This window comes from Salvelinus namaycush, chromosome 12 (assembly GCF_016432855.1).
Source record: "Salvelinus namaycush isolate Seneca chromosome 12, SaNama_1.0, whole genome shotgun sequence".
Taxonomy (NCBI): domain Eukaryota; kingdom Metazoa; phylum Chordata; class Actinopteri; order Salmoniformes; family Salmonidae; genus Salvelinus; species Salvelinus namaycush.
The window spans coordinates 9,827,060-9,852,236 of NC_052318.1; the positions used below are offsets into that span (position 1 = coordinate 9,827,060).

The 25,177-nt window shown below is 42.1% G+C and overlaps 1 protein-coding gene across 4 annotated transcripts; it reads right to left on the minus strand.

Annotated features, from left to right (window-relative positions):
- Nucleotides 1-2,921: 2,921 nt before the first annotated feature.
- On the minus strand, nt 2,922-24,741 carry LOC120056449 (janus kinase and microtubule-interacting protein 2-like). Of its 4 annotated transcripts, none has more exons than XM_039004615.1 (20): nt 24,613-24,741; nt 23,203-23,700; nt 21,001-21,210; nt 20,119-20,217; nt 19,447-19,593; nt 18,094-18,240; nt 17,219-17,275; nt 16,983-17,105; nt 16,346-16,474; nt 14,202-14,285; nt 11,342-11,404; nt 10,985-11,083; nt 9,464-9,565; nt 9,133-9,186; nt 8,937-9,002; nt 8,738-8,806; nt 7,985-8,062; nt 7,577-7,780; nt 5,124-5,189; nt 2,922-3,606 (listed from the first exon to the last, which is right to left on the minus strand). In XM_039004615.1, exons 1-20 carry the CDS (start codon nt 24,739-24,741, stop codon nt 3,409-3,411), a joined length of 2,622 nt encoding a protein of 873 aa, XP_038860543.1. In that variant the 3' UTR covers nt 2,922-3,408. The 4 variants fall into 4 exon arrangements, with proteins under 4 accessions (XP_038860543.1, XP_038860545.1, XP_038860544.1 ...); XM_039004617.1 differs by lacking the exon at nt 2,922-3,606 and adding an exon at nt 4,086-4,136; XM_039004616.1 differs by lacking the exon at nt 2,922-3,606 and adding an exon at nt 4,086-4,136 and having other exon boundaries at nt 20,965-21,210.
- Nucleotides 24,742-25,177: the final 436 nt, after the last annotated feature.

Consider the following 25,177-nt stretch of genomic DNA (forward strand, 5'->3'; position numbering starts at 1 on the left):
CATTACATAATCATACTAACTGATCAAAAACATAATCATTAAAAATAACTTACAAATTGATGGGGAAAGCGCATTTAAGGCAATCGCTAGTTGGCTGAGTTTGCTCCAAAATAGTGTCACTCATTCTCCTACAGTGTAATGTAAGAGAAGTGGGACATGTACAGGTATGTAATGGGATGCTTTGGGTTCCTAGGCCTCCAGATAGGGCCGGGTGCGGGGGCTAGCGTGGCTGGGTGAGAGGTTGGACAGGGACATGTAGTTAATATTGCAGGACCAGTACATAGTCAGGGTGAAAGGAGAGAAGCAGAACCAGCAGGTAGACATTTCATCAACTTTCTCCTATTTCAGTTGGGAGATGGGGGTGGTGGGTTAGGAAGGTTAGAACCAACCCCTGTGGTGTCCATGGTGCTGAAAGGGGTGTTAGTAAAATACAGTAGAGCAAAACGGCATGTCATTGCTGAAAGAGGTACCGTATTCCTTTTCGTTTTACAGTATTCCTGATCGCTTTGCTGAGAAGACAATGACCACAATCAGCCAGAGCTGTTTAGGATGCAGGTAGGTAGCTGGGACGTAGTGTTTACTGTTCATTTAAAGGGAGTGGTAATCGTCATTCAGTATAAACCATGAAACTCCTGCTGGTAGGCTACAATTGACCATCTTGAAAGAGTACAAAAGAGAGGGAATGTGAAAGGAAAAAGGGTGGAGGAGAATATCGATATTCCAATTATTTTAAGTTCAGTACAATTGAGGAAATAAAGTTCATTTGCAGCTGTCACCACAATAAACAGAGTGTTTCATACGTTGGAGTATTTAGAAACGGCTGAGTAGTTCTACTGTTCAAGCTGCAGAGGAGAAAGAGGTCATATTCACAGAAAGAAGAAAAGAGACTACAGGAAATCATCAAGACACATGTACATATCAACAAATCTATATATTACACAGCCATATAGAGGGTCTTTTTTCTCTGTGGAAATCTTGGTACATGGGGATCGACTGGGACTTTTGGTTTATTAAAAAAGGAAAGGAAGTAGAACCAGAGACCTAATTCCATTCTGTCCGCTGGTTTAAAAAATTACAGTTAAAGTCTACAAACAGAAACCTTGGTCTTCTGTTGAAAAGAAGATCTGGTGGGTCAGTGTGTGAGCACATAGTGGATCCTCTCTCCCGTACTTCTCTCTCTCTGCCATCACCTGAGCTGTTTCAGCTGGTCTGAGACCAGAGGAGACACATTATCCTGGGTGTCCCATGTCCTGTGTCTCCTGGTCACAGAACAGTCAGTCAGTCACCATCAGAATAGTCAGTCACCATCAGAACAGTCAGTCCGTCACCATCAGATCAGACAGTCACCATCAGAACAGTCAGTCCGTCACCATCAGAATAGTCAGTCACCATCAGAACAGTCAGTCCGTCACCATCAGATCAGACAGTCACCATCAGAACAGTCAGTCCGTCACCATCAGAACAGTCAGTCAGTCACCATCAGAACAGTCAGTCACCATCAGAACAGTCCGTCACCATCAGAACAGTCAGTCAGTCACCATCAGAACAGTCAGTCTGTCACCATCAGATCAGACAGTCACCATCAGAACAGTCAGTCAGTCACCATCAGAACAGTCAGTCAGTCACCATCAGAACAGTCAGTCCGTCACCATCAGAAGTCAGTCCGTCACCATCAGAAAAGTCAGTCCGTCGCCATCAGAACAGTCAGTCACCATCAGAACAGTCAGTCACCATCAGAATAGTCAGTCACCATTAGATCAGACAGTCACCATCAGAACAGTCAGTCCGTCACCATCAGAACAGTCAGTCCGTCACCATCAGAACAGTCAGTCCGTCACCATCAGAACAGTCAGTCAGTCACCATCAGAACAGTCAGTCCGTCACCATCAGAATAGTCAGTCATCATCAGAACAGTCAGTCACCATCAGAACAGTCAGTCACCATCAGAACAGTCAGTCACCATCAGAACAGTCAGTCACCATCAGAACAGTCAGTCTGTCACCATCAGAACAGTCAGTCAGTCACCATCAGAACAGTCAGTCTGTCACCATCAGATTAGTCAGTCACCATCAGAACAGTCAGTCTGTCACCATCAGAACAGTCAGTCTGTCACCATCAGAACAGTCAGTCTGTCACCATCAGAACAGTCCGGCACCATCAGAACAGTCAGTCTGTCACCATCAGAACAATCAGTCCGTCACCATCAGAATAGTCAGTCACCATCAGAACAGTCAGTCTGTCACCATCAGAACAGTCAGTCCGTCAACATCAGAACAGTCAGTCTGTCACCATCAGAACAGTCAGTCCGTCACCATCAGAACAGTCAGTCCGTCACCATCAGAACAGTCAGTCCGTCACCATCAGAACAGTCAGTCCGTCACCATCAGAATAGTCAGTCACCATCAGAACAGTCAGTCTGTCACCATCAGAACAGTCAGTCACCATCAGATCAGAGAGTCACCATCAGAACAGTCAGTCAGTCACCATCAGAATAGTTAGTCACCATCAGATCAGTCCGTCACCATCAGAACAGTCAGTCCGTCACCATCAGAACAGTCAGTCAGTCACCATCAGATCAGCCAGTTACCATCAGAACAGTCAGTCCGTCACCATCAGAACAGTTAGTCACCATCAGAACAGTCTGTCACCATCAGATCAGTCAGTCAGTCACCATCAGAACAGTCAGTCAGTCACCATCAGATCAGTCAGTCAGTCACCATCAGAACAGTCAGTCAGTCACCATCAGATCAGTCAGTCACCATCAGAACAGTCAGTCACCATCAGATCAGTCGGTCACAATCAGATCAGTCAGTCACCTTTAGAACAGTCAGTCACCATCAGATCAGTCAGTCACCATCAGATCAGTCATTCAGTCACCATCAGATCAGTCAGTCACCACACTCACAGGCCCTGATCATGTCTCGTCACTCCTGTGAAGGGGTGCATTCACACATAAGAGCGTCCGATCAGGTTTATAAGAGAGAGAGGGAGAGAGTTGGAAGGACTGTGGTCTGGTGAGGCCTGTTGATGTAGCCTACAGCAGTCTTTCCTGTCCTCTTCTGTGTGTAGTCTGGGGGTAGTCTGGGGCTAGTCGGGGGGTACTCTGGGGGGGTACTTTGGGGGTAGTCTGGGGGTAGCCGGTATGTAGTCAGGGTGTAGTCTTGGAGTAGATGGATGGTGTAGCGTTCCCCTGCATGGCAGAGATAAGATCTCCTAGACTTTGGTTTCCTTTATGTCTTAAAAAGTGGGTTGATGTGTGTGCATGCGTGTGTGTTTCCAGTATGTTTGTATCAGTGTGTACAGTGTATATGACTGTTTACACGTGTGTGTGTGTGTGTGCGTGTTTTCCGACTGAGGGTTCTGTTCCAGTTATCCCACTGAGTTGAGAGAAGTTCCATGGTCCAAGGTTCAGTCCAGTGCAGCATACATTATGTATATCCCCAGAGTGAGGTCCCAAATCAAACAGGTGTGAATTCCCAGCCATGTCCGACACACAACAGTTCCATATCCACTCACTGTTACAATATGAGTCACAAAGTCGACTCTCTTCTCCCCAAAATAAAACCCACTGCAGTCACAAACACAATCTCCAGGTTTCCACGCTGTCTGCAAACAGAGAAGAAAGAGACAACGATAGAAGAGTGTGAGATCAATCCAACAATGGTTGTGTGTACATTACAGCATTATCCATACGGAGGACTAAGAAGTGGCCGAGCAGCCGGCAGACCAAACAAAGCTTACATGCCAAGAACACAACGTCCCAGTCTGACAAAGGTTAGCACCAAATAATGCTCTTCTTCATAACTGTGAAGGAAAAATGGGTTGGCTTCAATGGAAAGGAAAAGTATTAGTTACATATAGCATGATTCCCTAAACAATGGAACTTCATGAATCACAACTGTGGAAAGACACGTTGGCTACACTACAAAGACGATTTCACTCATGACTATCACAGGTCCTGATGGTCGCTAGGGAGATGAAGAACAACAGGGGAAACAGATGAGTGCAGAGAGGAAGATGAGAAAATTCTCTTGAGTTTAGTGACCAGGCCAGACTCACCTCTGCTGCAGGAGATGTCACAGACATCAAGGCCAAAGGATAAAGGCAAGAGAAAAGAATAAGAACAGAAACAAAAACTATAGAGTGAGAGAGAGAAAGAGAGAGAGTGAGTGAGACAGCGAGAGAGAAAGAGAGAGAGCGAGAGAAAAAGAGAGGAGAGAGTCGGAAAAACAGAAGACATGTTAGTTACAAGCAGAAACAGAGGATGCTTAAGAAACACTGTCCTACTAGGTGGGGAACTATCAATTAATCAATGAATTGAACTTCATTTAAATACAGAGAAATCTAGTCCTGATATGGCTAGCCTCTATGGTGTCAGAGCATAGCCATTACAGAACTACAGTAAAGAGCCATTCTGAGTCATGTACAACTTGGTTCATATACAACTTTTAATTTATTTTATATTTAACCTTTGTTTAACTAGGCAAGTCAGTTAAGAACAAATTCTTATTTACAATGACAGCCTACCTAACAACACTGGGCCAATTGTGCTCTGCCCTATGGGACTCCCAATGACAGCCGGTTGTGATACCTGGAATCGAACCAGGGTCTGTAGTGAACTCTTTAGCACTGAGAGACCACTGCACTACTCGGGAGCTACTCAGGACTTTAACTCTAACAGGGCCGAGGTCCTGACTATATGCGCTGACCTGACCAAACTGCACATCCCCCTCTGCAACAATGGAAGCAGAACTACTGGCCACGCCTCATTATGTTTGGTTCATTAACTAGTCAGTGATGTGGGGTTCAGCGGGACAGAGGTCTGTCTGATGCTTGACTGTAAGGATACTATAAGGAGAAGACAGACTGAATGTCAGTCAAGTGGAAAGCCTTAGGGATAACAACACATTATCTTTCATCTTTTAACAGGCCCGTTCAGGTCACAGAAGCATCACAGGGGCTGAGTTCCTATTTCCTATATAGTGCACTACTTTTAACTAGGGTCCATAGGACTAGATAGGAAATAGGATGGCATTTGGGACACAGTCATAGTCAGTTTATAGCCAACAGGGAGGAGAGAGCAAAACCTGTGTGACGGTAAATAACTCTGACGGCCATCTTACCTTCTCCTCTAGATCCTTAATTTGTCTCCTCTGAATGTCTGTCTTATCCTCCAGGTCTCGGATTCTCTGAAAATATTGTTGTTCCCTTAGTGAGTATATTCAATCTATTCAACAGTAACATTGCATGCTATAGCTGAACTAACTTTATGCCAAGCCAACACAAATATGCTCCATAAATCTATATTTTACATACACTTTTGAATCACTGCTAGCAATATAAATAAACTTTACAACAAACGTTAAGAAAACATATATGTATTGTACAGTCAGGTAAACATCAGTATTACAGTTTTGGTGTATGGTGTATCAGGGTTTCATTGGAGCATCTGCCTGTGGCATGGTTTATTGAAACATGAAATGCTTTCTGTAAAACCATGGGTGAGACAGGTATGCTGACAGCTCTGCCCTTGGAGAAGCCTGGTAAGGGGTTCAGCAGCTGCGTCTGTGAGAGGCTGGCACATGATGCTGCTACCCTCTGGAGTGGATCAGCCAGTGTAAACTGTAAATCAATGGAACATCGCCCTCTACAGTAGCATTTAGGAACTGCAGCAGCTGCATCATCTTTGTTCCACGTTACAGTAAATTACAATTAGGGTTGAACAACCTCTTGTTCATTCCAGAAAACATATGCTGTATTCTGCTTAGAGTAACAATGTCTGCCTTGTCCTTGGTTTAACCACCGTAGAATTAGAAATTAGAATACCTTGGTTTAACCACCATAGAATTAGAAATTAGAATACCTTGGTGTAACCACCATAGAATTAGAAATTAGAATACCTTGGTGTAACCACCATAGAATTAGAAATGAGAATACCTTGGTGTAACCACCATAGAATTAGAAATTAGAATACCTTGGTGTAACCACCATAGAATTAGAAATGAGAATACCTTGGTGTAACCACCATATAATTAGAATACCTTGGTGTAACCATCATTGAATTAGAAATTAGAATACCTTGGTGTAACCACCATAGAATTAGAAATTAGAATACCTTGGTGTAACCACCATATAATTAGAATACCTTGGTGTAACCATCATTGAATTAGAAATTAGAATACCTTGGTGTAACCACCATAGAATTAGAAATGAGAATACCTTGGTGTAACCACCATAGAATTAGAAATGAGAATACCTTGGTGTAACCACCATATAATTAGAATTAGAATACCTTGGTGTAACCACCATAGAATTAGAAATTAGAATACCTTGGTGTAGCCACCATAGAATTAGAAATTAGAATACCTTGGTGTAACCACCATAGAATTAGAAGTTAGAATACCTTGGTGTAACCACCATAGAATTAGAAATTAGAATACCTTGGTTTAACCACCATAGAATTAGAAATTAGAATACCTTGGTGTAACCACCATAGAATTAGAATTAGAATACCTTGGTGTAACCATCATTGAATTAGAAATTAGAATACCTTGGTGTAACCACCATAGAATTAGAAATTAGAATACCTTGGTGTAACCATCATTGAATTAGAAATTAGAATACTTTGGTGTAACCACCATAGAATTAGAATTAGAATACCTTGGTGTAATCATCATAGAATTAGAAATTAGAATACCTTGGTGTAACCACCATAGAATTAGAAATTAGAATACCTTGGTGTAACCATCATATAATTAGAAATTTGAATACCTTGGTGTAACCATCATTGAATTAGAAATTAGAATACCTTGGTGTAACCACCATAGAATTAGAAATTAGAATACCTTGGTGTAACCACCATAGAATTAGAAATTAGAATACCTTGGTGTAACCATCATTGAATTAGAAATTAGAATACCTTGGTGTAACCACCATAGAATTAGAAATTAGAATACCTTGGTGTAATCATCATAGAATTAGAAATTAGAATACCTTGGTGTAACCATCATATAATTAGAAATTAGAATACCTTGGTGTAACCATCATATAATTAGAAATTAGAATACCTTGGTGTAACCATCATATAATTAGAAATTTGAATACCTTGGTGTAACCATCATTGAATTAGAAATTAGAATACCTTGGTGTAATCATCATAGAATTAGAAATTAGAATACCTTGGTGTAACCATCATATAATTAGAAATTTGAATACCTTGGTGTAACCATCATACAATTAGAAATTAGAATACCCTGGTCTAACCAACAGGTATCGACCCTGTCTGTGTGACTAAGACGTGTCCACTAACACAAAGCTTCAGGGCTGAAGTCTCAGACAAGGCGACTCATAGAGAAAACATCTTTTCAGCTGCAAGTCCAACAGACTGTCCTCATCTGTTGAGTCATGTCTCATGTTGAGTCATCAAAGGGAGTGTACTCATAATACATTTGAATGGATAATGGGTTTGATTCCCACTGGCGCCACCCATGAAAATGTACATGTATGAATACACTGTAAGTGGCTTTGGACAAAAGCGTCAGCTGAATGGCATATATTGTGTGACTGTATATTGTACCTGATGGGCCTGGTGGAGCAGCTCCATCCTCTCAGCCAGAACCTGACAGTCAAACTCTCTGCTCTTCCTCAGCATCTGTCTGCGTAGCTTCTCCACGGACGTACGTAGCTCGTCCTTCTGCATGTCACTCAGAGGCTCGCCGTACCCGATCACCTTGTCCTGCTGCAGCGCGTTGTAGAGAGTAGCCTCCAGCTCCTGGATTTGCTGTGGGTGGAGGTTGAGGGGGTAATTAGCCAAAGTGATGATAATATAATGTATGTAGATAACCATCATCTACAAGTCGGTACTGGCTAGGGGAGAGGTGTATGCATTGCACACAACAATCTATGTTACACTTACAGTATGTTCAAAGTTCACAATCGTGTATTTAAAGGCAGGAGGTTGAATGAGGGGGAATGCAGCAGTTACCGTGTAGGCCTGATCCAGGGCTGACTTCCTGTAGTCCAGCTCCTCCTCCAGATAGCCTTTCTGCTTGCAGAACATCTCCTGTGGGGGACAGTGCTCTCTGGTCAGTGTTTTGATCTCAATACTGTGACTGAAGAAGTCAGTACCATCCTCAACAGTCCCTAACATCACATCAACAGGTAGTGATACAGGATAGTGTTGTCTATACACCTTATAGTTATTTGAGCATCTCTTCCACACAAACATGATATATTACACAACATGTGCCAGGCTTGTAATACTGTAGGCAATATTCAGAGACACACTCGTCTGCTTCTGCGAGATAACAACATACAACAAACGTCCTGCTTATGTCACAGTTACAAAGCTGGAATAGTGGAAACATCTCAGCGATATTGACAAGACTGGGAGGAAACCAGGAACACAGGAGAGTAAATATCTTGTGCACATACACTCTTCATTTACGTCATTGAGCAGAGGCTCTTATCCAGAGCGACATACAGAAGCAATTAGTGTCAAGTGCCTTGCCCAAGGGCACATCGGCAGATTTTTCACCTAGTTGGCTCGGGGATTCAAACCAGCGACCTTTCAGTTAGTTACTGGCCCAACTATCTTAACCACTAGGCTACCTGCTGCCCATAAACCATATAAGCAGCAATATGACATTTTAATTTCATGAAACGCAGTAAAAACTACTCAAGCCGAGCTAGCGTGACATGACAGTGAGTGAGGGATGTGAATGGAGAAGGAACTCACCATCTCTAGCTCCAGGTCAATCATCTTCTGATGCAGCGCTGCCTCTGTTCCCTCAATCTGTTGTATCCACTAGGGGGAGACAAAGACAGCACAATGCACAACAATGACTTCGATAAGTAACAATGCTATATGAATGGCTATGACATTGCTTACAAGTAACTTTGAACTAAGCAACAATATTTGTTATGTATTGGCATACCTTTTCAGCAAGAGATAGGACAGTGCTAGCTTGAATAATGGCCACTTGCTCCTCATTTCGCAAGTTCTGAATAAATAAATAAAAAATAAGGTAAAACAATCTTGATTTTTAATAATTTGGCAAAGAAGGAGTGATTGGAAAACATTGGCAAAACATCAGTAACAACATATTATAGAGCCCTTTCCAACAGACTTACCCCATTATCACCCAGAATGTCTAGGAGCTTGATCAGGTCAGGTACACAGACATCCTGGGAAAGGATTGAAATAAACAATCAGCATCCTATTTCGCCTGACATTGTTTAGCAGGAAGACAAAATATCACGTGTTATTTAAAAAAAGAACTGACTTTGCTGAAAAAATACTTTGCTGAGGAAAAATGTACTTGATACGATTGTGATGTGTTGTTGTCTCACATAGCTATCTTAAGATGAATCACTAACTAAGTAGCTAGGATAAGAGCGTCTGCTAAATGACTAAAATGTCAAATGTTACAACGCTATCAGATATTATTGAGATGGGTTATACCTTCACTCCTTCCTTCATACAGTAGATCTGTAGGGCGCTGACACCCTCGGAGAACGGATGCATGCGGAGATGATTAAACGGAGGGGACTTTCGCTCACGCTCCTACAGGAGGAAAATTACATTTATTTAATCAGTTAAAAGCATTGGTTAAAAGGATGGAACCGACCTGGTGAAAAATCTGTCGATGTGCCCTTTCGACAAGGCACTTAACCCTAATTTGCTCCAGGGGTGCCATACTACTATGACTGACCCTGTAAAACAACACATTTCCCTGCACCTATCCGTTGTATGTGACAATAAAACATATACGGTACCAGTTAAAAGTTTGGACACACCTACTCATTCAAGGGTTTTTCTTTATTTTGAAAAGAAGCAAACAAATGCTCAGCATATGTGGGAACTCCTTCAAGACTATTGGAAAAGCCTTCCTCATGAAGCTGTTTGACAGAATGCCAAGAGTGTGCAAAGCTGTCATCAAGGCGGCAGGGTAGCCTAGTGGTTAGAGCGTTGGTCTAGTAACTGAAAGGTTGCAAGTTCAAATCCCTGAGCTGACAAGGTACAAATCTGTCGTTCTGCCCCTGAACAGGCAGTTAACCCACTGTTCCTAGGCTGTCATTGAAAAATAAGAATCTGTTCTTAACTGACTTGCCTAGTTCAATTTGTAAGTCGCTCTGGATAAGAGCGTCTGCTAAATGACTTAAATGTAATGTAAGGTGGCTATTTTGAAGAATCTCAAAAATAACATGATTTGGTTAATACTTTTTTGGTTACTACATAATTCCATATGTGTTATTTCATAGTTTTGATGTCTTCACTATTATTTTACAATGTAGAAAATAGCAAAAATAAAGAAAAATCCTGGAATGAGTAGGTGTATCTACACTTTTGACTGGTACTGTATATATATTTTTATGATTGGACAAAGAAGACTGTGGAGGGATTCAGTGCAGGGATTTTTTCAGTTGTTCTATTCTTTATCCAGTAGATGGAAGCACCATCCTTTTTGGGGGCTTATTGCAGTATCTGCACTGCAGCACAGAACGCACAAAGCCCTGTGTTCTGAGCCTGTCTCAGCCTGGCCATGAAAAAAACTGCAATTGATTAGCATGTTGGCAGAAGCAGCAAGCAGTGCTGGGCTGGGCTGTAGGTCTTGGGGCAGAAATTATCATGCTCCGCACGGCCAGGGCCTAGATGTGCTCAGAACAGAGAAAATAGCCTGCACAGTGTTTGTGTGTGTGTATGTGTGTGTGTGTGTGTGTGTGTTGGGGCTGAGAAACACTGAGCTGAGAAATTGTAACACTGAATACAGAGGTTGTCCAAACATGCCTGAAGTAAAGTGTATAATGTGTCCCTCTCTGTTCTTATCAATTTAGTAAAACATCTATTGATGGGAATATTACAAACCCATTATATACATTTATCTAGTCCACCACTGATCTTAGACAATTTTATTTAAGTAAACAGCTGTGATTCCATTCAAATGTATAGTATGCTTCATTAACCTGCCATAACCAGGCCCACCTCTAGTTCCAGTATTCTGAATTCCAGGAGCTCATTCTGGTCCTTGGAGTCTTGCAGCTCCTGTTGCTGTCGACCACATTTTGCATCTAACTTCTCCACCTGCAGAAGACCAGATGGATAGAATGAAGGTCAGAGCCTGCCAGTTGCAATGGACTTCCATACCTCTGCAATATCAAGTGGTGCACAGTGAATGTTCAGATCCAAAATGGCTACCATGCATCACCCTTCTCGGAAGTGCACATTAGTGGAGGGCGAGGTGAGTTGACTTTACTGCAGAAAGTAAAGTGCTTCCATGTGATGATGAATGGTGTAAATGCAATACTATTATAATATCAATGATATCATAGAAGGACAGACCTTTTCCAGCAGCTCCTGATTCCTCCTGAAGAACAGCTGTTTCTCCTCTACCCACTTGGAGTCCTGCCAGAGGAGAACCCAGTTTCAATGAGGGAAACATTGTCTTCTGTTACTTATAACCATGGAATTAGAATGAGTGTACCAATGAGTTTACCAGTCTATTTCTCTGGTTACAACGTACTGATGAGGCTTGTCTTATGAAATATCTAACATCTATATATAATAACAATATATTATAACATTATATAATGTATATATGCTCCCGTAGATCGATATCATACACCGAGTGTACAAAACATTAGGAACATCTTCCTAATATTGAGTTGCACCCCCACCCTTTCGCCCTCAGAACAGCCTCAATTCGTCAGGGCATGGACTATACAAGGTGTCAAAAGCGTTCCACAGGAATGCTGGCCCATGTTGAGTCTAACGCCTCCCACAGTTGTGTCAAGTTGGCTGAATGCCCTTTGGGTGGTGGACCATCCTTGGTACACACAGGAAACTGTGCAGCGTAGCAGTTCTTGACACAAACCGGTGTGCCTGGGACCTACTACCACACCCCGTTCAAAGGCACTTAAATATTTTGTCTTGCCCATTCACTCTCTGAATGGCACACATACACAATCCATGTCTCAAGTGTCTGAAAGCTTAAAAATCCTTCTTTAACCTGTCTCCTCCCCGTCTCCTCCCTTTCATCTTAAGAGTTAACAAGTGACATCAATAAGGGATTATAGCTTTCACCTGGATTCACCTGGTCAGTCTATGTCATGGAAAGAGCAGGTGTTCCTAACGTTTTGTTCACTCAGTGTAGCTATCCCATTATGGATAGCATTTAAGTTTGTTAACTGATCTGACCAACAGTGTATGAAATACTAGCGTCAATCACAACCCTATTCAAAATTGTTATTCTCTGTTGTGGGGCAACCGAATCAATACCATTCATTGACATTTCCTCTTGGTCACCAAGACGAATCACTATTAAACAGTCCAACACTCTTTTTTTCACAGCCCTGTTACATTTGGTACTCGTAGTAGGTAAATAATTGCAAATAATAACTAAGGTCACGTACAGTTCAAGCCATCCATGCGACTGGGACATTGTGTATAGCCTTTCTCTATGTCGTAGGACCCATCCCAAATTGCAGCCGTTTCCCTTTATAGTGTTCTACGCTGACCAAACAGAGCCCTGGACTCTGGTCAAGAGTAGTACACGATATAGGAAACAAGGGTTCCATTTGGGAAGCAGCCCATATCTTAGTTTTGGTCTGTATTGGGAGTAATGTCATTGGTCTGTATTGGGTGTAATGTCATATCACTGTATTGGGGGTAATGTCATTGGTCTGTATTGGAGGTAATGTCATTGGTCTGTATTGGGGGTAATGTCATTGGTATGTATTGGGGGTAATGTCATTGGTATGTATTGGGGGTAATGTCATTGGTCTGTATTGGGGGTAATGTCATTGGTCTGTATTGGGTGTAATGTCATTGGTCTGTATTGGGGGTAATGTCATTGATCTGCATTGGGGGTAATGTCATTGATCTGCATTGGGGGTAAGGTCATTGGTCTGCATTGGGGGTAATGTCATTGGTCTGCATTGGGGGTAATGTCATTGGTCTGCATTGGGGGTAATGTCATTGGTCTGTATTGGGGGTAATGTCATTGGTCTGTATTGGGGGTAATGTCATTGGTCTGTATTGGGGGTAATGTCATTGGTCTGTATTGGGGGTAATGTCATTGATCTGTATTGGGGGTAATGTCATTGATCTGTATTGGGTGTAATGTCATTGGTCTGTATTGGGGGTAATGTCATTGGTCTGTATTGGGGGTAATGTCATTGGTCTGCATTGGGGGTAATGGCATTGGTCTGTATTGGGGGTAATGGCATTGGTCTGTATTGGGGGTAATGGCATTGGTCTGTATTGGGGGTAATGGCATTGGTCTGTATTGGGGGTAATGTCATTGATCTGTATTGGGGGTAATGTCATTGATCTGTATTGGGGGTAATGTCATTGATCTGTATTGGGGGTAATGTCATTGATCTGTATTGGGAGTAATGGCATTGGTCTGTATTGGGTGTAATGGCATTGGTCTGTATTGGGGTAATGTCATTGGTCTGTATTGGGGGTAATGTCATTGGTCTGTATTGGGGGTAATGTCATTGGTCTGTATTGGGGGTAATGTCATTGGTCTGTATTGGGGGTAATGTCATTGATCTGTATTGGGGGTAATGTCATTGATCTGTATTGGGTGTAATGTCATTGGTCTGTATTGGGGGTAATGTCATTGGTCTGTATTGGGGGTAATGTCATTGGTCTGCATTGGGGGTAATGGCATTGGTCTGCATTGGGGGTAATGGCATTGGTCTGTATTGGGGGTAATGGCATTGGTCTGTATTGGGGGTAATGGCATTGGTCTGTATTGGGGGTAATGGCATTGGTCTGTATTGGGGGTAATGTCATTGATCTGTATTGGGGGTAATGTCATTGATCTGTATTGGGGGTAATGTCATTGATCTGTATTGGGGGTAATGTCATTGATCTGTATTGGGGGTAATGTCATTGATCTGTATTGGGAGTAATGGCATTGGTCTGTATTGGGTGTAATGGCATTGGTCTGTATTGGGGTAATGTCATTGATCTGTATTGGGTGTAATGTCATTGATCTGCATTGAGGGTAATGTCATTGAGCTGTATTGGGGTAATGTCATTGATCTGTATTGGGTGTAATGTCATTGATCTGCATTGAGGGTAATGTCATTGGTCTGTATTGGGGTAATGTCATTGATCTGTATTGGGTGTAATGTCATTGATCTGCATTGAGGGTAATGTCATTGAGCTGTATTGGGGTAATGTAATTTACCTGTCCTTTGTGGGCGAGCTCCTTCTCCAGGTCTTCTATCTTGGCCTTGTACCTGAGAATGTCTGCATGTAGCTGCTCCTGAGCCTGGGACACACAACAGTATCCACATTAACATCATCCACTGGATACAGCTGAATGTGACTGGTTGGTGTTGTTTTAGAACGCATGAGCAATGCTGTAGTTGTACTGGGGTATAGGTTCTTAATATTTTGTACATTTAGTCTAGAATGCATATGCAGTCTTATCAGCATTTTACTGAATACAGAAACCAATCTGGCATGACCCCATCCCTATTGTCCCAGATGATACAAAATACAATCTTATGTGGGTGCTATTTTACTGAACATTAAAGCGTATATCAGCATGAGGTGAAACAGTGCCACTGTTCGCCTCAGCCAATTTTTTATTGTCTTTGTTTTGTTGATGAAACGGAGGAGGAGCATCCAGCATTGTGGTAAAATAATCATCTGCAGTAGATAGTTTTCTGTTCTGTCGCTCGTGCAAAATTATGTCTGAGGGGAAAAACAGTGTTCGCTGTTTGAAGTAACTACTTGTTGTTGTAATATCACAACCGGACGAGGCAGTTTCACCAAGAACACATTCCAGCTTTAATGGCAGTGATATTTAACTGAATATTAATGGCAATGATATTTACGTTACAATTTTTTTTTTTTTTTTTACTTTTATTTAACCTGGCAAGTTAGTTAAGAACAAATTCTTATTTACAATGACAGCCTACACAGGTAACATTAATGGCAGTGATATTTAAGTTAACATTAATGGCAGTGTGTAACGGCTGTCAATGTCGTTCTCCTCCTCGGACGAGGAGGAGCATGGATCGGACCAAGATGCGGAGGGATAAGTGTTCATTATTTAATGACAAAACAACAAAGCACTTCAACATACAAAACAACAAACGTGACAAACCCGAAACAGTCCTGTGTGGCCCAAACGCTGACACAGGAACAAACACCCACAAAACACAAGTGAAACCCAGGCTGCCTTAGTATGATTCTCAATCAGGGACAACGATAGACACCTGTCTCTGATTGAGAATCATACCAGGCCGAACACAAAATCCCAACATAGAAATAGAAAACATAGACTGCCCACCCAAAACTCACGCCCTGACCAATAAACACATACAAAACAAGAGAAAACAGGTCAGGAACGTGACACAGTGATATTTAAGTTAACATTAATGGCAGTAATATTTAAGTTAACATTAATGGCAGTTATATTTAAGTTAACATTAATGGCAGTGATATTTAAGTTAACATTAATGGCAGTAATATTTAAGTTAACATTAATGGCAGTGAAATTTAAGTTAACATTAATGGCAGTGATATTTAAGTTAACATTAATGGCAGTGATATTTAAGTTAACATTAATGGCAGTAATATTTAAGTTAACATTAATGGCAGTGAAATTTAAGTTAACATTAATGGCAGTGATATTTAAGTTAACATTAATGGCAGAGATGTTTAAGTTAACATTAATGGCAGTAATATTTAAGTTAACATTAATGGCATATTTAAGTTAACATTAATGGCAGTGATATTTAAGTTAACATTACTGGCATATTTAAGTTAACATTAATGGCAGTGATATTTAAGTTAACATTAATGGCAGTGATATTTAAGTTAACATTAATGGCAGTGATATTTAAGTTAACATTAATGGCAGTAATATTTAAGTTAACATTAATGGCAGTGATATTTAAGTTAACATTAATGGCAGTGATATTTAAGTTAACATTAATGGCAGAGATGTTTAAGTTAACATTAATGGCAGTAATATTTAAGTTAACATTAATGGCATATTTAAGTTAACATTAATGGCAGTGATATTTAAGTTAACATTAATGGCAGTAATATTTAAGTTAACATTAATGGCAGTGATATTTAAGTTAACATTAATGGCAGTGATATTTAAGTTAACATTAATGGCAGAGATGTTTAAGTTAACATTAATGGCAGTAATATTTAAGTTAACATTAATGGCATATTTAAGTTAACATTAACGGCAGTAATATTTAAGTTAACATTAATGGCAGTGATATTTAAGTTAACATTAATGGCATATTTAAGTTAACAGTAATGGCAGTGATATTTAAGTTAACATTAATGGCAGTGGCACTGTACCTTAGCTTCTATCTCAGCATCCAGAAGGCCCCCTTGATGTTCCTGCAGCAGGGCGTATGCCCTCTGTAAGGCCTGGTACTCTCTGGTCAGCTGCCTGAAGCGCAGCTCCGACTCCTCATTGACCAGTCCCTGTGACCATGAACAAACCCCAGGGTTAGAGAGAAGACATTGGGAGAAAAGCCAGGAAGTGTCACGCCTGCTCCCGCTCCCCCTCTCTGGCGCCAAACGGACCATCATTACGCACATTGTCACCATCGTTACGCGCATCAGAGTTTCATGGGACTCACCTGGACTCTATTACCTTATTGATTGCCTTCCCTATATCTGTCACTTCCTCAGTTTCTTCCCCGTGTCTGCATTAATGTTATGTTTTTCATGTCCAGATGCTGCCCTGTCCTGTTTCATGTATGTTTATTAATTAAATGTTCACTCCCTGTACTTGCTTCTCGTCTCCAAGTGTCTGTCCTTACAGGAAGAGGAATTATGGATAGAGAGATTAGAAACACATTGGTTCAGGGAAAGTAGATGCTGATGTGCTGCTGGTGCTTGTGCAAAGGTTATTGATCACTTATCGTAAACAAAGTTCCTTCCCCACCCAGGGGCTGTGTCGATTTCCTGTGAAATGAACAGGTCTCACCTCATCCAGGTCTTCATCAGGAGTGGCTGGAGTGCGGTCCATGCGAAACGAAGCCACAGAGGACGTCTCTGAGTCCATGGATTCCTCATCGTATCCAAAGAAGGTGTCCACTACAATGTGTCTCTGTGTAGAGAGAGATCACAGGATTGTGGGGAAATAGATATTTCCCAAGGCAGATGAATGTATTATTGTACTGATCTTTTTTATTGTGTTGTCATGTGAAGAAAAAACTCTACCTTTATTGGTCTGTTGCTTCGTTTATGCCTCTTCTTCCGCAATAGTTTTTCCCTATCCTGAAACATATCGGGCATGTCGGAACAGTTAGAGCTATCCGGGAATTCTTGGGACCTCCCTACCATAAACCCTAACCTTAACTCCTACCCTAAACCTAACCCTAACTATTACCCTTACCTAACCTTAACCCTAACCCTAACCTTAACCCTTACCTTTTTAAATGTAAACTTCAATGGGGTGACGTCAGAGTTGGGACGTCCCAAGGACACCGTTTAGACTTTTCCATTTAAGAACTACCAACAAACAAACATACAACTTCAGCAACCATGGATACATTTCCTGAGATCAGCCAATTGTATCTGTCAAAGAGCAAAAGAGTCAGATACTGTGTCCACCAGTTCTCCAGATACTGTGTGTCCACCAGTTATCCAGATACTGTGTGTCCACCAGTTCTCCAGATACTGTGTGTCCACCAGTTCTCCAGATACTGTGTGTCCACCAGTTCTCCAGATACTGTGTGTCCACCAGTTCTCCAGATACTATGTGTCCACCAGTTCTCCAGATACTGTGTGTCCACCAGTTCTCTTGTGTTTTGTTTAGTCAGTAATAAAATTGTCTCTTGTGACATATTGTTAACACAAAGTAAATGCTAGATGGTCAGTGTACACAAGATTTGGTTCTGGGCTCCACAGAGATTAGTAAGTAAATCAACACCTTGGATCATTTTAGAAGTGGATGCCTATTTGTAAAATGTACTATTTGACTAAATGTATTTGTATGTTCTTTACATTGTAAATAAAACCTTGAATATCCCAAAATAAACTTTGTAAAAAAAAATATACATTGGGGAATTCAAATTTGTAAAAGGAGAACTCACTCTTGTCAGCTCGTCGATCATGCTTTGTTGCTCCAGCACCTGCAGCTTGAGGAACTCAATCTCCTGGTCATCATGCGCCTGGTCCAGATCATTCAGAGACTTACAGTTGGCTTTCTTCAGTGGCAGGTGGGAGCTGATCTTCTCCTTCTACAGAAACAGAAAAGACCTTTGTGAGTGGAACAAGTTGTAGTTGAGTTAAACAACCCTCTATATTGCTCAGTATGGGCTCGTCATTAATAAAGTAGATTTGTGGTGGTTGTTAGGGCACTGAGGCCAAAGCTGCAAGATCATGGACTTCTAAATCCACAAGACTAATGCAGACTGTACTTTGATAAGGACTGTAATCATAGCCAATGTGTTGCAGACAGTCTTCATAAACACTGAGCTATTGAGGCATGCTTGTATTATTATTATTATTATTATTATTGTCATTTACAAAATAGCCCCCAACACTCTACTCAGCAAACTGGATGTAGTATATCACAGTGCCATCTGTTTTACCACCAAAGCCCCATATTCTACCCACCACTGCGACCTGTATGCTCTCGCTGGCTGGCCCTCACTACATATCCGTCGCCAAACCCACTGGCTCCAGGTCATCTATAAGTCCTTGCTAGGTAAAGCCCCGCCTTATCTCAGCTCACTGGTCACCATAGCAGCATCCACCCGTAGCAGGTGCTCCAGCAGGTATATTGCACTGGTCATCCCCAAAGCCAACACTTCCTTTGGCCACCTTTCCTTCCAGTTCTCTGCTGCCAATGACTGGAACGAATTGCAAAAATCTCTGAAGCTGGAGTCTTATATCTCCCTCTCTAACTTTAAGCATCAGCTGTCAGAGCAGCTTACCGATCACTGTACCTGTACACAGCCAATCTGTAAATAGCACACCCGACTACCTCATCCCCATATTATTACTTACCCTCTTGCTCTTTTGCACCCCAGTATCTCTACTTGCACATTCATCATCTGCACATATACCACTCCAGTATTAATGCTAAATTGTAATTATTTTCCTTACTCTTCTACATTTGCACAAACTGTACATAGATTTTTCTATTTAGCTTTTCTTTTGTGTTATTGACTGTACGTTTGTTTATGTGTAACTCTGTGTTGTTGTTTTTGTCGCACTGCTTTGCTTTATCTTGGCCAGGTCGCAGTTGTAAATTAGAACTCAACTGGCCTACCTGGTTAAATAAAGGTAAAATTAAAAAATGTAAAATTGTACTAAACTATTGGAGCCCTAATTGTGTTGAGATCTGTGTGATGATTCCACTCACTATAGAAATATAATTACTAGAATGGGGATTCCCAATTTAAGACAATGGTCTGTAGTTCTATTTCTATGCCACTCACCATCTCCAGGTTCTCCTTGGCCAGGCCTTTGAGTTTCTCTTCCATGCGCTGCAGGGTCTGGCTGAGGTCATCATTCCTCTTATTCAGCACCTTGTTCTTTTCCAGCATGGGCTTGCACTGCTTCTCAGACTCCCGCACACGTTTCAGCTGAGAGGGTGAGAGAGAGAGAAAAGAGAGAGAAAAGAGAGAAAGAGAGAGAGAAAATAGAGAGAGAGGAGACAGAAAGACAGACAGACAGAGAGAGAAAAGAGAGAGCGAGAGGAAGAGAGAGGAGAGGGAGAGAGAGGAGACAGACAGAGTGAGATAGCGACAGGGAGCGATAGATGGCAATGAAGATAGAATAGAAGTGGAACCAAGGGAGATGGAGGGATGAAGAGTTTCGCTCAGTCCAGTGTGTCAACATGGCAGGGGTCTAGACTAGGTAATGTATTTGTAAATTATTTACAGGTGTTTTGCCGGGTGCATTCATTGTGTTTAATGAATCCAGATTAAGGAGGATTGTTATCCTTCAGTGACAGAGGATCAAGGATGCATCCCAAATGGAACCATATTGCCTACACCCTCTGGGCCCTGGTCAGAACTAAATAGGGAGCCATTTGGAATGCACCCAAGATGTGATTCATTGCCAGGCTCTCTGCCAGGTAGGGAGAATTCAGAGTGACCAGATCATACCAGTTCATTCCTCTCATCCACCAGCAGTGAGTTGCGGTCCTCCAGCTTGCGGATGGTGGAGTTGAGGTCAGCCATGCGCCTCTGGTTCCTGCGCATGTCCTGGGTTGTTCAAACAGAACGCATGGCGTGTTACGACACACTACATTCACTATACCACAAAAATGCATTAGGGTGAATTATATGGATTATTGTGAATTATACACAAATGCATTATTGTGAATAGTTGTATAATATCAATTATTTCAATTACATACATGTTGGGGACAGATTTGTTAGCAAAATACAAATTTATAGGACATTTATTTCTGGAGTTTACTTATAAGGTAATTATTTATACGTATCAGTGACACATCTCTTTAGAAAAAAAAGACAAAGACAAATAGTTTTCTGTCATGTGGTGATTTTCAAGCAGACCATGACTAATCCAGAATGTGAGACTGCATTAAAACCTCACAGACTTCTTGACTGACCAGCAGGCTTCTTGACTGACCAGCAGGCTTCTTGACTGACCAGCCATCTTCAGATACGACGGCCTTCAGATCCCGTCATGTTTCCGCATGTGGATGATGGTATTACAATTCCAGACTTATTTCATATTTTTCTGACCACTTGTTTATGTCATTTGTCTCAGGCTTTTTCCGCATAAACTACACAGGCTGCTTCTATACATAACCTATACAGTAGGCAATAGGTAATTGGAGTGTGGCAATTAGCTATACTGTACATAAATTAGCATAGGCTTATTTTACCTCTCATTATGGGTTAATTGTCCGATTAATTTCAAAGCCATTTATTTTGGAATGGTTTCATTATTACATTTCTATAATCTACAGGCTGCATTTGTACCATTTCCAGGTTCCCCTCTGCCTTTCTATGTCGTACCGGGCTGCCACAGTGTTCTGCCCCGTCCCCAGCCCGTCCGGGGATCTCTCTCTTGGGGCTGCCCAGGTTACACTCTGCCTCCTTGACCAGGAACAGCTGGTCGTCCAGGGCATCCTTCTGCATCTGCAGCTTCTGCAGCAAGCCAATGGCATTCTCAAACTCCTTCTCCAGAGAGAAGATGGTGCGCTCTTTAGACTTGATCTCATCCACCTGAAGGAAGGAATAGGAAACAGGAAACTGGGTGACACAGAAAGACGGACAGGACAGATGGAACGACAGACATGTGCACAGTTCTAAGAGTATAATTTGAAGGTATGATGTATCATACTGTATGTGTCACACCCTGATCTGTTTAACCTGTCTTTTTGCTTGTCTCCACCCCTCTCCAGGTGTCGCTCATCTTCCCCATTATCCCCAGTGTATTTATACCTGTGTTCTCTGTTTGTATGTTGCCAGTTCGTTTTGTTCGTCAAGCCTACCAGCGTTTTCCCCTTGCTCCTGTCTTTTTCTAGTTCCTGTTTTCTAGTTTTCCTGGTTTTAACCATTCTGCCTGCCCTGACCCTGAGCCTGCCTGCCGTTCTGTACTTTGTCACACCATCCTGGATTATTGACCTCTGCCTGCCCTTGACCTGTCGTTTTGCCTGCCCCCTGTTCTAGTAATAAACTTTTGTTACTTTGACACTGTCTGCATCTGGGTCTTCCCTGAAACGTGATAGTATATATCAAATTGTATCATGTGAAAGTCTGCCTGGAAAGAACGTGACAGAGTCTGACCTTTGCCAAGGTAAAAGGGCTACTCCTTGCTAATTGATTGCTTTGGAACAAAGTCATAACCTTGGCAAAATTTGATTCGATGCCAACTAGCTTTGATAAGGATCATGATAATTAGCTACAAATGTAGGATCTTAATTTGATCACCTTGTTGCAGGAGAACCTTCATGCAATGCAGAAAATTTAAAACTTGTAGTGTATCTGAGGTTAAAAAAGGCTTCTGAAGTTTGTAATTTCCACTTAGAAATTTCAGACTTGATTTTTCCTTATGAAGAATCAGCCCCTCTCCCCACAGGTGTGATTACTACCTCTGAGGGTTTAGAGCTTGAGGTAGTCACCTCATACAAGTACTTGGGAGTATGGCTGGACGGTACACTGTCCTTCTCTCAGCACATATCAAAGCTGCAGGCTAAAGTTAAATCTAGACTTGGTTTCGTCTATCGTAATCGCTCCTCTTTCACCCCAAACTGACCCTGATTCAGATGACCATCCTACCCATGCTAGATTACGGAGACATCATTTATAGAAAAGGTAGGTAAGGGTGCTCTCGAGCAGCTAGATGTTCTTTACCATTCGGCCATCAGATTTGCCATCAATGCTCCATATAGGACACATCACTGCACTCTATAGTCCTCTGTAAACTGGTCATCTCTGTATACCCGTCGCAAGACCCACTGGTTGATGCTTATTTAGAAAACTCTCTTATGCCTCACTCCCCCCTATCTGAGATATCTACTGCAGCCCTCATCCTCCACATACAACACCCGTTCTGTCAGTCACATTCTGTTAAAGTTCCCCAAAGCACACAAATCCCTGTGTCGCTCGTCTTTTCAGTTCGCTGCATCTAGCGACTGGAACGAGCTGCAGAAAACACTCAAACTGGACAGTTTTATCTCAATCTCTTCATTCAGACTCAATCATGGACACTCTTACTGACAGTTGTGGCTGCTTTGCGTGATGTATTGGTGTCGCTACCTTCTTGCCCTTGGTGCTGTTGTCTGTACCCAATAATGTTTGTACCATGTTTTGTGCTGCTGCCATGTTGTGTTGCTACCATCTTGTTGTCATGTTATGTTGCTACCATGCTGTGTTTTCATGTGTTGCTGCCTTGCTATGTTGTTGTCTTAGGTCTCTCTTTAAGTAGTGTTGTGTTGTCACTCTTGTCGTGATGTGTGTTTTGTCCTATATTTATATATATTTTATATTTTTATTTTTAATCTCACCCCCGTCCCCACAGGAGGCCTTTTGCCTTTTGGTGGGCCATCATTGTAAATAAGAATTTGTTCTTAACTGACTTGCCTAGTTCAATAAAGGTTAAATAAATAAAAAATAATGGAGCAATGAGAAAGAACAGCTAAGGCTACATCTAGTGTTCAGCCAGACATGCATTCCGGAGATCAGACCATCTGCAAACCCTCAGCCAGTATTCACCAGTCTGCGGATGTCCCTCTCGCTGTCCCACTTGATCTTGGAAATCTGCTCTTGGTGAATCTGGTGCTCGGAGCGCAGGTCCCCAGCCTTCATCTTATCTGCTTGGATCATGGTGCTGAGCGCCTCGTCTGTCTGCTTCTTGGTCTGCTTGAGCTCGGAGATCTCCTGCAGCAGCTTGACCCTCTCCACGTCGAAGAAGCGGCGCGCCTCCTCTTTGGCCTCCAGGGTCAATGCTGTGCGCACCTTCTCTCCGCTGCCGTCCCGCATGGCACTCAGCGCCGCCTTGAGCCGCTGGTTCTCCTGGTCCTTGATCTTGGCGGTGCGGGCCTGCTCCTGCTCGTGCTGGCGGACCAAGTTCTCTCTGAGCGCCTGGAGCTCCTTCTGCTTCTCCTCGTGCCATTTGGCTCGCTGCTCTGTCAGCGTGGCCGTGTGCCGGTGCTGCTCCTGCTCCCGGATGCGCTTGCACTCCTGCACCTTCTCACGCTCCAACTTACTCACCTAGCCCCCGGGGAGAGAGGAATAGGAGACAAAGAGAACTGGGTTACACTACAAAGGCATGTCATAGAGAGGACTACATACAGCCCGGAGGCAATTCTCTTGATCTAGCACCGGTTAAGTTGATAAAGTGATTAACCCTAAAATCACCAACAGGGGTACATTTTGACCCAAGGGGTAAAGAAATGTCATAATTTCAAATAGATCCTTCTTAAATTGTTGGACTTTGTCAAGCAACTCATTACCAACAAAAAGCATGTGCCATCTGCAGTTGAAGACACTGTTATACACTGAGTGTACAAAACATTAGGAACACATTCCTAATATTGATTGCAGCCCCACCCTTTCACCCTCAGAACAGCCTCAATTAGTCAGGGCATGGATTCTACAAGGTGTCAAAAGCATTCCACGGGGATGCTGGACCATGTTGCCTCTAATGCTTCCCACAGTTGCGTCAAGTTGGCTGGATGTCCTTTGGATGGTGGACCATTTTTACATTTAAGTCATTTAGCATTTTTGATATACACGGGAAACTGTTGAGTGTGAAAAACCCAGCAGCATTGCCGTTCTTGACACAAACTGGTGCGCCTGGCACCTACTACCATACCCCATTCAAAGGCACTTAAATATTTTGTCTTGGCCATTTACCCTCTGAAAGGCACACATACACAATCCATGTCTCAACTGTCTCAAGGCTTAAAAATCCTTCTTTATTAACCTGTCTCTTCCCCTTCATCTACACTGATTGAAGTGGATATAACAACTGACATCAATAAAGGATCATAGCTTTCACCTGGATTCACCTGGTCAGTTTATCTCATGGGAAGAGCAGGCATTCATAATGTTTTGTACACTCAGTGTAGGTGTATAAGAAGGGAAGATGTACATGTAATGTAGTGTTCCAACGTGGCCTACCTTGCATTTCTCTTGATGAAGTTCTATTTGAATGTCAGTCAGTTTGGACCTGAGATCTTCGTTAGCTGCCTGTAAAGCAGAGATGAGCGCTTCGGGCTTCTCGCCCTTGGTGCGTCCCTTCTTTGCCATTGAGTCAAATATTACAGCTGCTCCAATGCTTTCATTGAGACTTCATAGAAACGAACAGAGGCCCTCCTGTGGTTTCCAGTTCTTCCTCTTCCTCATGATCTTAGTAGACAGAAGAGCTGTGTGTGGAGAGGAATAAGAAACATTTTAGACAACTGTCATTGAAGGATCAGGAAGATAATCTCAATTTAAGTGTTTACATACAGTGGCAAGAAAAAGTATATGAACCCCTTGGAATCATCTGGATTTCTGCATAAATTAGACCTGAGCTTCATCTAAGTCACAACAACAGACAAACACAGTCTGCTTAAACTAATAACACACAAATTATTGTATTTTTCTTGTCTATATTGAATACATAATTTAAACATTCACAGTGTAGGTTGGAAAAAGTATGTGAACCCCAAGGCTAATGACTTCTCCAAAAGCTAATTGGAGT

Bases quoted from the DNA above. Each gene is read 5' to 3' on its own strand.
- LOC120056449 (XM_039004615.1), bottom strand. From the start codon at position 24,741: ATGGCAAAGAAGGGACGCACCAAGGGCGAGAAGCCCGAAGCGCTCATC. The intron at 9,566-10,984 runs GTGGGCCTGGTT...TTCCTCCTGTAG, and splicing joins TCAGAATACTGGAACTAGAG to GAGCGTGAGCGAAAGTCCCC. The intron at 9,003-9,132 runs GTAAGTCTGTTG...TTATTTATTCAG, and splicing joins ACATTCTGGGTGATAATGGG to AACTTGCGAAATGAGGAGCA.